We start from the raw sequence: 14,275 nt of genomic DNA on the forward strand, positions 1-14,275 counted from the left end.
GTAGTGGAGGTGCTGAAAGCCAGCCCCCTTAACTCCATCTGCCCTCCCCCCACTGAGGCTGGCAGCAGAACTGTGACTCCGGGAGGGGGAACCCGAACAGGGGCAAGGGGGCCGAGGCCACAGCTGGGAGCAGGCGTGGGGACAGGAGCAGAGACCCAGGCAGGGGCCAGCAGCCAGTACCCCACGTGCAGGGCCAGGAACAGAGCCCCAGTCGTGGGGCCCCGGGCACGGGGCCAGCGCCTGGGGAGCAAGGCCGGCCACTGAGGCCCCAGAAGCAGAGCCCCAGGTGTAGGGCTGGGAGTGGGGCAGGCCCTAGGAGCAGAGGCCTGGGAACAGGAGTGGGGGTGGCATCCAGTACCCAAGCCCTAGGTGAGATGGGGGGTTGGGAAACAGAGTGCGGGCAGAGGGCCAGGAGCAGGTCATAGGCGCGGAAAATGCCCCCAGGCGTTATGCATGGAGCCAGTGGCTGGGGCGCGGGGCCAGCAGTCCTGCATAAAACCTGAGGGTGCTGCAGCAGCCCCGCACTCCTACTTCCCACACCTATGAACTAGGCAGCTGCCTAGGGTGGCAGATTTGGCCGGTCACCTTTTCATCATGACGGAGGGATGTCTGGACCAAATTTGGGTGGTTTTGTAACTCTTTACTCTGGATTACATGCCACTCATTCAAATTTGGCTTGGCTGCCCCTCTATAATGACAGAGGGGCAGCCAGGCCAAATCTGCTGTCCCAGGCCTATGAGAAGGGGGACAGCACACTGAAGATTTGTGTAGGGTGGCAGATTGTCTTGAGTAGCTTCTGATTATGGGGAGATAAATGTCTGCTCCCTCATTATTGCCCCATGGCACCAGTAGAACTTATCAGCCTCCCTCCCACCTCAGCCTTTCTAGCCTGATTTGTCAGAAAGGGCCTCCCTGCTGGCAAACTACAGGAGGTTTGCTAGACAGAGAAGGTGCCATAGGAGAAAAGCTGGTGTCTCCACACCTCAAACAACTTTAGCCTCAAGTCTCCCCTTCTCCGAACATAGCAAGGGGGAAGGGGCAGAAGATTCAAAGAGAAGGAGAGACATAGAACTGAAGCTGTCTGACGTTCAGAGGCACCTGCTCTATGAGACACCTTTCTCCATGGCCATGCCTCTTCTTGTTCACTCCTGTCTAATGAACCAGAGATGGATTCATAATGGGACTACCAGAGAGAAGAAAGACCTTCCTCAAAGGCAGAGGGGCATTGTTGGGGCAGGTTTTTCTAAAGAAGGCTGGTACAAGGATCCATGGATGCACCTCCCCACGCAACCTCTCTCATGTTGTGAGATGGGACCAAAGGAGAAAATGGGGATGGGGAAAGGAGAATAACTGGAGGTATGGGAAATTATATCCCACTGTTTACTTAAATGGAGTTACTCCAGATGTACACCAATGTAACTGAGACAGGATCTGACAGACAGAGACTATGACAAAAGGAGTAGAGAGGAGAGGACAGAAAAGTCCTGAAAAAATAGATACAATGGGACTGATTCTCCTCTTACCTACAGCAACTGGTTTCACACCAGTAAAACTCCACTAACTTCAATAGAGTTACTCTTGATTTACTCCAATGTGAGAGCAGAATCAGGCCTGATGTTTGTATCACTTGTGCCAGTCTCCCTTTTTCGGGTTGTTTTTCTATGGCGTAGGCTTCCCTTAAAGCAAATTTAAAAATAAATAAATTCTGGCCTGGGTTTAAGGTACTGGACAAAAGCATTAACAGACTGGAGTTAGTTTTGTGAAATATGCACCAGAGGAAAACACTGAGGAGGTTAAAGTATCTTCCAATGAAAATACAAATAATAAAAGTGTTTTGTCTACTTGTGTTACCAACTCAAATTACAGAATTATTTCAGCTTTGTCACCTTCAAAAATGATCATTTAAACAATGGAACTAAAGGCTTTCTTCTTCCCAGTGCTCACACAGAATTCCTGTTGCTGCTAAATAGACTAATGCACCTATATGAATCGCTGTGAGAAGACTGTCTAGGCCATATTAATTAATGCTGTGTATCATTGTTTGTTTTCTCTCTTTAAGGTGTTCCTTAAATACTATCATGTGGAGCAGTTGAATTTAATGAGAAAGGAGACGGTTGACAGGATTGTTTTGATTCAGGCCTATGTCAGAGGGTGGCTAGGTTCAAAGAGATACAAAAAATTAAAGGAGAAAAGGGAAGAAAGTGCTATTAAAATACAGTCAGGTAATAACTCAACAGCATTTTAGAATAAATGTGCATATGGATGAAATATGGCTTCTTACATTTTGTTCTTTTAAACCTGTTGCATTTGATAAAGCATTCTATATTTGATATTTTATGTATTCTTATGAAAAGAAATCTGTTCATCAGGTTATGACAATAATCTCTTCACTAGAGTTGTCTATCAATGTTACTTTTAAAAGGCGATTTTTAACAACAGAGGAATGTGAATACATAAATAATATTTTTATTCCTAAAATTTCAGCGTACTCTGACAATGTCATATAATATACCAGTGAAAAATTAATGCATAATTAAGCACCTTGGATAATAAAACTAAATAAGCTATTGATTGAGAAATCGCTAATTGAACAGCCTCTTTTTAGCATAACTTTGAGCATCATCCTCTTGGAAGTTCCAACATCTGCATTTTTATGTACTAATTGATTCCATAATTACAATATGATCTGGAGGATCCAGATTTTACATATTTTATACAGTTTGTGCTTCCTTGTCATAAATTTGGAAACCTGACTGACAACTCAAAAGTGTGTTTCTTTGTAGAAACATCCTGGACAAATAATATTTTTGAATACTTTAATTCTGATGCCATAACTGCTTGCAGAATTCTTTATTTTCACATTCTTCTATATTGCCTAATGGATGAGCTTAAATTTTCCTACCTCTTTTTAGTTTACAGGGGCTTTGTTGCTCGTAAAGAATATGAAAATGGAAAAAATCAATACAAAATGGAAACATTTATTACCAGACTTCAAGCAGGTATGGAGTGTTAGCTTTTTAGACTTTTAATACACGGATTTTATATATCGGCTTATACACAACGTACTGGGCCAGACCCTCAGCTGCTACAAAGCTACAGTGACTGCAGTGGAGCTACATCAGATTGCACCGAGGATCTGATGCACATATCTCTGCTGGTAAATAGTGTATATATACAGTATATATGTATGCACACTCCGGGGTGAAAGTAACGTAAAAGGCTTACCATTACGGGGTCCCAGCTCTGGGCCTGCGGAAGGGACGGAGCTGGAGGGTCAGCCTCCCCCAGCCAGCCTTTCTGCGCTGCCCGGCCTGTGCAGCCCAGGGCTCTGGCGGTGATTTGAAGGGCCCGGGACTCTGGTTGCTGCCACGGTAGCGGCGGCCGGGAGCCCTGGGCCCTTTTAAATTGCCGGGCCCTGGGGCGGCTGTGTACGGGCCCATACTGGCGGCCACTTCTTACCTGTACGTCGTACCGGCCCACTTTCACCTCTGTGCACACTATATATCTGCTTAAATTTAATATATATATATAGGTTTCAGAGTAACAGCCGTGAGCTGTAGCTCACGAAAGCTCATGCTCAAATAAATTGGTTAGTCTCTAAGGTGCCACAAGTACTCCTTTTCTTTTATATATATATATATGTCTGTTTGCTCTTGTATATATTGTTTACATTTTTGTGTATGTTTGTTACGTATTAGATAACATTTACTTTGGAGAAGAGTCTTATCTTTAGCTATGCATATGTCTCTGGTTGTCTTCTGTCATGGCTGTGTTCCTACCTACCAAAATGTTCCTTCTCTTCCTCTGTGCCAAGACATCGCTGCTGTGACATCTCCCAAGATTCAATTCTTGATCCTTTGCTTTTTTCTATCTACCCTGTCCTTCTTGGTCATTTTGATAACCATCACTTGTATGTATACAACCTGATACTGATCTCATGTGGTGTATAGGAGTAACTCAATTGCAGTCAATGGAATTTTACCAGTGTAAAACTGGTCTGAGAGCAGAATCAAATCCAAAGAGGTCACCACTGAAAGTCAATATTTACCAACATGATGATATCTGAGATGCCCTGATTACTTCCTCAGCCGAAGAATCTCAAACACTACAATGTGGCAACAGCTTGTTCATGTTGAATAACCACTGCACTGTATCTTATGATATCTTTAATTCTCCTTTGTGTCCACTCTCTCTGCCTGACGTGTGGCTTCAGCTCAACTTCCTTCAGCATAAAAGAAGCAAAATCATATGATGTCCATTCTCACACAGTTTTAGTGGCTCTGCTCCCCATTTCTTTCAAAACCCAGTTCAAAACTGCCATCCTTGTTTTGATAACCATCCTTGGACATGCTCCATCCTACCTCAACGATCTGGGCCAACTTCACAGGTGAAGCTCAGTAACTTGACACAGATCAGATGCTGTCCACACTGACATTTACATTGGTATAACTCCTTTGACTTCAGTGGAGTTACTCCTGATTTGAACCTGTGTAAGTGAGAGGAGAATCAGGCCCAGAAAGTGTAAGGCTATGTCTACACTACAGACTTTACAGCAGCACAGTTGTATCCCTGCAGCTGCACCGCTGTAAGGTCTCCTGTGTAGCCACTCTATGCCAACAGGAGAGAGCTCTCCCACCAGCATAATTAAACCACCCCCAACAAGCGGTGGTAGCTATGTCTGTGAGAGAGCATTTCCCGCTGACATAGCACTGTCCACACTGGCGCTTTTGTTGGTGAAACTTATCTTGGTCGGGGGGTGGTTTCTTCATACCCCAGACTAAAAAAGATTTACCAGCAAAAGTGCTAGTGTAGACAAAGCCTAAGAAATTCTAGGAAGAATCTAAGTTCATGTAATTTCCACTGTCTTTGGGGCCCCCTAAAAGTGCATGTTAAATCCATTTATATTCCTTTCTAGAGTACGCTGTACCCCCTTAGACTCACATTCACTTTTCAACCTATAATTTGTCTCCATTACACAGCACTTCTGAGTCTGGCCCAGTGCATCTACTGGAGTGCACCTTGATGTAGCTCACAGTCTGAGGGGCTGGGAGAGAGGAATGCAGCAAGAAAGTCAGCTAACGGGTGTATGAATAAGTCAGATAGGCCACCCCTACCTGAAATTTGGCTCCTTGGAATGTAATTCACACCGTCTTATAACCCATTATACTCACTTACACATCAGTAAATGTGTGCTGGGGAGTCTAATTTACACCACTTTACATATCAATTCTCAATTTGGCTTTTTCCATTCCCTACCCCATGCCCTAGTTCTTCTTGCCTCCTTCTGTGATCCTTCATATAATCTCACCACTGCGGGTGTGAGACCATTCTCCTCTGTAGCTTCTGTCATCTCAATAAACTTCCTGTATCCTGCCACTTCACTGACTTGCCATCACATTTAAAATCTCACTTGAAAACAGCTTTCCCCACCTTGCTTGTACTACCCGGTTCCTGTCTTCTGCAGCTTTTTTTTATTTAACTCTGTATTGTTGTTATTTAACTCTGTTAAAAGTTTTAAATACAGCTTGGGTGTTGTCTAAAATGGAATTGTACTGTAATTTGTATCAGTTGCAAGAGGATACTTAATCAGAAAGAAAAGGAAAGAAATAACAGATGCAATGAACAAAGCAGCAACAACAATTCAATCTCACTACAGAGGATATAGGGAGAGGAAAAGCTTCAAAAAGAAAAGGTAGCAATCGTTTCCTTCTACTGTGTCACTTAAATATCTCCTGCTTCAGTAAACACTGCCATAAATCAGCAATATACTCTGGAAATGAAGCAGAATTGGATGCTTTGTGTAGCACAAATAGTTTTACTCCTGGGGGCATTCTGCACAAAAAAAATTAAAATTCTGCGCACAATATTTTAAAATTCTGCAAATTTTATTGGTCAAAATAACACTACATAATCGCGCCAGTTTCAACTATTTTGGTAATTTATTTCAAAATACCTGTCAGCAAGTATGTCTGTAACAATACAGACACACACAAAAATTCCCCCAGGAGTAGAGAGTGAAAGAAACCCCTATGACATCCCAGTTCCTGTTTCTCTGCCCTCTTCTCCCCGACCCCAGAGCCCAGCTGTGGGACCAGACAACCACAGTCCCTCCTTCCCCGCAGAGCCCAGCCACGTGGGCCCCCCAACCCAGATATCCGCACTCTCCCCCCACCCCCCCCAGAGCCCAAGGATCCAGAGGGAGAAACAGTCTGATGCTCAGTACCAGACTTGCATGGAGTTTCTTGCATGCTGCCCTCTCTTTCCCTCGGGGCATGCTGGGAACTGCAGCTTCCAAGAACCCTCTAGCTCCCTCTCCCTCCCCCCCAGCAGTGTCTTCTATGTGTGGCTCCTAGTGGCAGTTAGTAGCACTGCAGCCCATTTCTGTGGGGGAAAAGAAATTCTGCACACATGTTAATTTCTGCAAAATTCTGCACTGTGCAGTGGCACAGAATTCCCTCAAGAGTATACATTATGCTCTGCTTGAGGGGACAGAGCCTATCCCACTCCTACCTCCTCAGAAACACCCTGAAGCCTTGGGTTTCCACACTGAACGTGCTGCAATAGTGAGCGAGTGGGACAGAGTGTCTGTCTCTCTCTCTCACACACACAGGAGTGCCCATTCCCCCTCCCCCCCCAGTGGTGATTTATGTTCCTACCGGCTGCTCCAGGCACCCAAACTGACCTGCCTGAACTGCCAGGGAGGAGCATGTCACTGCTTTTGCGGCTTCCCTTTGCTTCCCCATCAGAAGACATTTTTCTGCAGGGAAGTAAAGAAATCTGCAGGGGACATGAATTCTGTGCACGCGCAGTGACACACAATTCCCCCAGGAGTATAGTTTGTTTGCTTATTTTAAAAGATGGCACTAAACATTTTTCTTAAGTTTTGTGACCTCAGGAGAGAAGAGGCAAGTATGGGGTAAAAAAGAAATTAGTTGGCAATATTTTGTCCACCTGTGATTTTAATATAAACTGATACTAATGATGGGTCCTGGTCTGTGTTTGGAATAGCTCTTCCTGAGACATTTCTATATATTGCATACACCTCTTGTCTGAATCAAATAAAAGTAAACAGAAATTCACAATCCGAAACATGGAAACTTCCTTTTATCCATATGTTGAGATGGGTATACAACAATAAAACAGACTCTGTTCATGAAAGTAGTTCAGGACTCTTTCCCGGTGTGCTATGTTGAATGACCAGTATTTTCACAGGCTGTTCTGGGCCTGCTCAGTGTAACTCAGCCGAGTAGGCATTCATCCTCTGAAATGCCCCTCTGAGAAATCTACTTCTTTTTTACATTTTTAGGCTTTGCTTTTGGGATGTGATTATGAGTGAGCCTAGTGGGAGGTAGCACTAGAAAGGTTTGGTAGCCTTCCCATAGGAGAAGGAAACCATTAGGGAAACCATTCACAGACAGTAAAGAAAGTGAAAGAGTGGAAGGATGTGGTTAGTGTGTTGTCCTGGGACTTAGAAGACTCGAGTTTAATTCCCTGCTCCATCACAGACTTCTTGTTTGACCTGGGCAAGTTGCTTAGTCTCTCTGTACCCTAGTTCCCCATCTGTAAAATGGGGTATTGTAAGGACAAATGCATTGAAGATTGGGAGACACTCAGATATTACGGTAATGGGGAGCTACATAAGTACCTAAGGTAAATAGAAAGGAACTTTGGAAGGACTGCAGGAGCTCTTTCAAGTGGTAGTGGGTTGAACTGGGTGAAAGACCTGGCTTGGCATTTAACCTCAGCTGATGGTGACATAGAAGGCCCAAGTGGTGTGCCAGTTATTCCCCTGGTGTCAGGGAGTATTTTCATATGAAGTTTTATGACCTGGATCCAAATCCACGAACATTCTTTTTGCATTGTTATTTGGGCAGTGTTTTCCCTTTTGGGGGATGGGTTTTGGACTGTGTGAATTACTGAGGTTTTTGGACACTGCAGGAAAATACCTGTCTTCTTTTACTATCTGTACACTGTCAGTGGATTTTTTCTGTAACCTTTACCTCCTGCTCTTTTATCATCCAGATTGCCACCCTCATTGCACTTGGGCCATTTGTCGGGATATTCTTCCAGACGTAGAATATCATTCATGTTCACAAATATGTATATTCATTCCCCATTCCTAATCTGTGCTAGATGCTCTAGCGGTTTTATTTTCATTTTTGATTGATCAAATTGTCGTTCAGTATACAAACATTGCTGCGGGAAATTGTAAGGAGGTAATCTGTCTGCTATAATGTTTCCCAAATGCAATATGTCTCACCCAGGGAATCACTTCTGAAGAAAGAACAAACTGAAAATGCAGCTTCCATAATTGAAAAAGAAAAAGATGAGCAACCTCAAGACAATGAAGAAGACCCAGCTGTAATGACAAACTCTCCTTCTCCAGCTGAAGAGGAAGCAGCTGTTATTGTTCAGAGTAACTACAGAGGCTACAGAGAGCGTAAAAAAATAAAGGAGCAACACAGAAAACTAGCAGACCAAGTGTCTTCTCCAGTGGAAAACTTCAAACCAGAAGTAAAACCAGTTCAAAATGTAGTGCAGGAAGCTGAGGCTGAAACAGACAGAAAAGATAAGGCAGCTACTTTCAGTCAGAGCAGCTACCCTGGACACTCAGACAGAAAGAACCTAGAGGAAAAAAGGAAAATGCCTCCAAGAAGAGAGAGTGCTTCTATGAAACAAAACCCTCCACGGCAGCATCCAAAGAAAAAAGAGGTCTCTTTAAAGCAGCCATCTAAAAAAATGACAGAACTAGGCCTCCAAGATCTGACTCATCAAGAAACAATCAGCACAGTTGAACAAAACCAACTGTCTGTTGTTGTTCAGAATAAGTATGACAGTCACTTGGAGAGAAAACATCTGACACAGGAAGGGATAATACCGGGTGAAAATAAAGGAAGTAAAAGGAAAGACTCAGTAAGAGGCTCACAGAAGCAAGTTGAGCCAGAAAAACAAGGTTCAGAAGACAAAGATAAGGCAGCAGTGGTAATTCAGAGCAATTATCGAGGTTACAGAAGAAGGGGTCAGCTCAGAAAAGAAGGGAAATTACCTTCTAAAAGTCAAGAGATAGCTAGTAGAGAGCCAACTGAAGTAGCACATACTCAAAATAATGATTCAAAGACAACAAAAGATAGAGAAAGGTCTAATACTCAGGCCGAGGGCCATAAGAATCTAAAGGATGGCTCAGCAAAAGAGGCTTGTGATTTCGCAGCCTTTTCAAGACAGGTAAGAAGCTTATTAAGCTAAATATTTCTTGATAACTGTAGGAAATGTGCTAAGAATAATGCATTAGAGGATAGCTCACTGAAAATGGATGCTCTGACGCATACTACTTCATAACATACAAAACACCAAAATTAACTGGAATAAGGGGCATTCTGTTCAGGCCAGTCAGTAAGTAACATTTTAATCACTTTATTCTGTGCATTTAAATCACTGGTCAGGAATTGAAGATTTGGGTTTATACAGATTCTGATATTAATTTATTCTGAAGCTTGGCAGGTTTTTAGGAAAATCAAACTCTCACTTAGGAGTTGAATTGTGTGTATATGGGGGCGAGGTTAATCTGTTTAGAATTTGTTTTCCTTAAATTATATAAAAAAAATTTCCCCTTCCAAGCCCTGTTCTCGCAGAGATGACCTCCCACAGAATGCAAGGGATTCTTAGGGTTCACCAGTTCCTTCTACAAATACTTTCCAGTGGTGTACACTAGAGCTGACCAGGGCATGACAATTCTGTTCCATGACAACTTCCAAGATTTTGGAATTTGGTTTTGTTCTGCACTGGGGAAAAAACAAACCCTTTTGGACATTTTCATTAAATGAAACTGCATCAAAACATCTGGTTTTGAATCAAAAGGGATAGGGTTTTTTTTGTTCAGGTCACTCTCTCTGGTCAAAAGTGACCAGAGCCCACCCTGAACCTCAGAAAGCTTCCTGTTGAAAACGTCACTGAAATCGCTAGATTGCCACAAAATGTTTCGGCTTCAGTGAAGCAGCATAGTTTGATACGAATACATTTCACTGAAAATGTTGTGGATGAACTCCTGGTCCTGTGGAATTTAATGGCAAAGCTCCTGTTGATTTCAGTGAGACCAAGATTTCACTCTCTAAAATTCAGGCATTTTAAAGGATATTTTATAAAAAAATCTACAATTTGCACTACAAGTGGAGAGATTGTCAGGGTTGGGGGTGGGCATTGTCCATTTTAACCTAAAACCAGAAGCCCCAGTCAAGATAAGTGGTTTTTTGAAATGCTGACATTTGCCAACTAAGGCCCTGACTCAGCAGAGTAGTGAAGTCCTTACTCGCCTGCTTGAAGTTATGCACATGCGTAAACACCTTGCTGAGTAAGGTTATCATACCTGTTCCTAGTGCATGCTCTGCACAGTTGGAACCTTGCTCTCATTGACTTCTAGGGGGCTCTGCCTGGACACAGACGTGAGCTTCTACGGAGCAGTTTGCAGGATCAGTTATTATTACATATGCAGTGTTTGTCACAGTGCTGTGATGGAATTATTTCATGCTTTCAAAAAAGAAGTGTACTGCATAGAAGCAGTTTGTCCAATCTCTGTTTACCGTATTGTCCAATCTGCAGTTTTTCACCCTTGATTTACCTGGAAACATGGAGATCTCTCTCTTGTATTATTATTATTTTTTTTTTTTAAGATATCAAAATTGTCCGAAGGCTATTTGGTTCTGCAGCAAAAGTTGAATGAAATGATTTTGTCGCATCAGCTGAGGCCCGTGATGCTGTCCAAAGATAAACAAACAAATGGCCATCTTTCTCCTCATGTGTGTCAATCAGGTAATAGTCAACTTCCATGTTTATCAATAACATTAATGTCACTCACGGGCAAGTCTTGCAGCCACAGGGGGTTCCATGACAAGGATTCATAGGCTGGATTTTAAGGCTGGAAGGGACCACTAGATCATCTATTTAGACCTCCAGTATAACACAGGCCATAAAACTTTGCCCCGTTTCCCCAGCATTGAGCCCAATAACCTGTATTTGACCAAAGCATCTTCCAGAAAGGTATCCAGTTTTGATGTGATGATGTCAAGAGATGGAGAATCCATCACTTCCCTTGGTAGTTTGTTCCAGTGGTCACCTTCGCTGTTAAAAATAAGTGCCTTGTTTCTAATGAGCATTTATCTGGCGTCAGCTTCCAGCCTCTTGCTCTTGTGATGCCTTTCTCTGCTAGATTACATAGCCCTTTAGTACCCAGTATTTTCTCCCCATTTAAGGTACTTACACACCATGATCAAGTCAACTCCTGATCTTCTTTCTGATAAACTAAACAGGTAGAAGTCTTCATCACTGTAGGGCATTTTCTCCAGCTCTCGACTCATTTTTGTGGCTCTTCTCTGTTTCCTCTCCAATTTTTCAACGTCCTTTTAAAAATGTGGACACCAGAACTAGTTGCTTTATTCCAGTATCAGTCTCCCAAATGCTATACCCAGAGGTAAAATCAGTTCCTACTCCCCTGTTCATACATCCAAGGATCACACTAGCCCTTTTTGCCTCAGCATCACCTGAATCAGTTGGGGGTTGGACTAGATGACCTCCTGAGGTCCCTTCCAACCCTGTTATTCTATGATCACACTGGGATCTCATGTTGTCCACTATGACCTTTAAATCCTTTACAAGAGTCACAACTTTCCAGGGGATAGTCCCCCATTCTGTAAGTATGACCTCCCTTCCTTGTTCCTAGATGTACGACCTTACATTTGATTATGTTCATGTATATTTGTGGAATGAGCTCAGCTACCAGGTGATCTAGCTCACTCTGTATGAATTTATCAGCAGTTATTTTACATTTACTTCCAGAATCATTGATAAAAATGTTGAATATTGTCAGGCCTAGAATCGATCCCTGTGGACTCTCCCATTCAATGATGATTCTTCATTGAGATTTGCGAGCAGTCAGCTAGCCAGTTCCTAATCCATTTATCATGTGCTCTGTTGAGATTGTATAGTGCTAATTTTTAATCATAATGTCATGTGGTACTAAATTAAAAGCCTCAGCAAAGTCTATTACATCTACAAAGTTACCCCTACCAAACTTGTTGCCAATAGAATCATAGAATCATAGAATAGAATCATAGAATATCAGGGTTGGAAGGGACCTCAGCAGGTCATCTAGTCCAACCCCCTGCTCAAAGCAGGACCAATCCCCAATTAAATCATCCCAATAGAATCATAGAATAAAATCAGATTTGTTTGACAAGACCTATTTTCCATAAAACCATGTGGACTGGCATTAATTATATTCCTCCCCTTTAATTATTTATTAATTGAATCCTGTCTCAGTTACAGTTGCATGATAACTGGTGCAGTTCTGCTGTGCAACAGGAGACAGCCTTTGGGGGAGGCACAGTGGTTACATACCCTCGGCACACCATGAATCTCTGGTCCTCAGTGGGCTCCCTGGATACTAGCACACCTGGGACAGATGGGGGTAGACAATGGAAGGGCCAGGGTGAAGTCAAGGGGGTGATTGCTATGCAGATCACCAAGACCTGCCCAACATGGAGAGATGCATATGGAGCTGTAGAAACTACTCTTGTCTGTGGGGTCAGGTTGGCTCTGCTGAGTAGTTCACCAGCCTGGTGGGAAGGTTTCCTCTAACCCTGGTGCATCAAGTGGTCAGACCATAGCCCAGGCTTAGAATTTGCCCTTCAGTGTTCAAAACATACTACATTTTTGTCTCTCTAATATTGTGAAGGTGATTCATACCTCCGGCAATGTGAAAGGGACCTTAAAGTACATGTACTTTACCCCCATTTTAAGGGCCTTTCACACTGCCAGAGTGCAATAAAGCAACCTCAGTGTATATTAGAGTCAGGCCTTGTAAGTGTAAAGGCTGCTTCTTGTTAATCCCCAGTTATTCACGGCAGCATGCTTCTGCAACTGACCTCTGCAAGAGAGAGCAAACATCAAATGGAAAACTCCATTCCAGGATTATGGCAGGACTTTAATTTTAGACATACCAGTGTTCATTTAATGATTAGAAGGTTTATGCTGAATTCTTTATTATGTTTTACTGATTTTTTGACAGTATGAGGCTAATTCCTCAGATAATGTGGTATTAAAGGCTCATTCTTTGGAAAATAGCAAATGCTTCTTAAACATTTCCCTATAGAACATAGATAGGGGAGACAGGGAGAGGGAAATACAAGACCTATTTTGCCAGTTAGAAAAAGATCATCTTATTTAAAAGTGATAAAAACTCAAGTAGAAATATATACCAATATGTTTCTGCTATTTACAAAATGGGCCAAATTCTATCCAATTACACTGGTGTAAATCTGGAGTAGCTCCACTGAAGCCAATAAAATTACAATACTTAACACCTGATAGAGGTCCAGAAGGAGATTTTCAAAGGCACAAAGGGGAGTTACGCACCCAATTCCCATTGAAAGTCAATAGGAGTTTGGCACTTAACTCCCCTTTGTGCCTTTGAAAAACTCCCTATGCCCTGCCTGTGTTTCTGTCCATACCACCTCATAATGCAGCCTTTATCTGTGCTTTTACTTCCCTTTTAAATGCCATGTTTTTTCTATGGCAAGATAGGTGAAAAGTATTACATCGCCTCCTTTTGAACATAGTGTGAAGAATGTCACACATTTCTTTGAGTCAGATCCTGGGGCTATTGAAATCAAAGGCAAAATTCCCATTTAATTTTATCAGGACCATGATTTTGCCCTTTACCAAATTAAATCCGTTTCTCACCAAAAAATGTACTGTGATTTTTAACAAAATGAGGATTTATTTCCTCTATCTACTTTCCAAACAAATGTGGGCATCTCTGACGTGCCAGCGTTTGATGCTTTTTTGCACCAAATATGGTAGTTTGAGGAATAATACATTTGAGAGCTCTGATCCATAAACAAAACATAATTTTATTTTTTTTATTTAAAGTGTAAACACTTTTTTTGTGTGTTTGACTGAGGCACAATTAACTGCCCTTTGGAAAGGTGCCTTTCAAACATTCAAGACACAGCAAAAATGGTATAAAAGCCCTATAAGCTCATGGTCACAAACATAAAGAAGTTCATACTTTATAGTCAAGCTGTGCCCTTTCCAAGAGGGCTCATGCACATTCTCCAGAAGAATGGTCAGATTCTAAAAGAAGTTTGATTTCCTGTGCTTGGATTTTGATTAAATTGCTAAGGTCAGCAAATAGGCAAGGTGAGTGCAGCGTGTGAAAAGGAGTTACTATTTAAAGTGGATGCAGTTCAAGGGTAAAATTGGGAGAATAGGCACAAGTTTACTG

At 42.4% G+C, this 14,275-nt stretch overlaps 1 protein-coding gene across 1 annotated transcript in view; it reads left to right on the plus strand.

Moving 5' to 3' along the window:
• Positions 1-14,275, plus strand: part of MYO3A (myosin IIIA) — a 204,365-nt gene that overhangs the window by 165,874 nt on the left and 24,216 nt on the right. Inside the window, exons 28-32 of the mRNA XM_077809469.1 lie at positions 2,060-2,222; positions 2,913-2,999; positions 5,569-5,692; positions 8,265-9,222; positions 10,665-10,803. Of these exons, the coding sequence (XP_077665595.1) occupies positions 2,060-2,222; positions 2,913-2,999; positions 5,569-5,692; positions 8,265-9,222; positions 10,665-10,803 (1,471 nt within the window). The remainder of the gene's footprint in view (positions 1-2,059; positions 2,223-2,912; positions 3,000-5,568; positions 5,693-8,264; positions 9,223-10,664; positions 10,804-14,275) is intronic.

Source organism: Eretmochelys imbricata, chromosome 2, assembly GCF_965152235.1.
Source record: "Eretmochelys imbricata isolate rEreImb1 chromosome 2, rEreImb1.hap1, whole genome shotgun sequence".
Taxonomy (NCBI): Eukaryota; Metazoa; Chordata; order Testudines; family Cheloniidae; genus Eretmochelys; species Eretmochelys imbricata.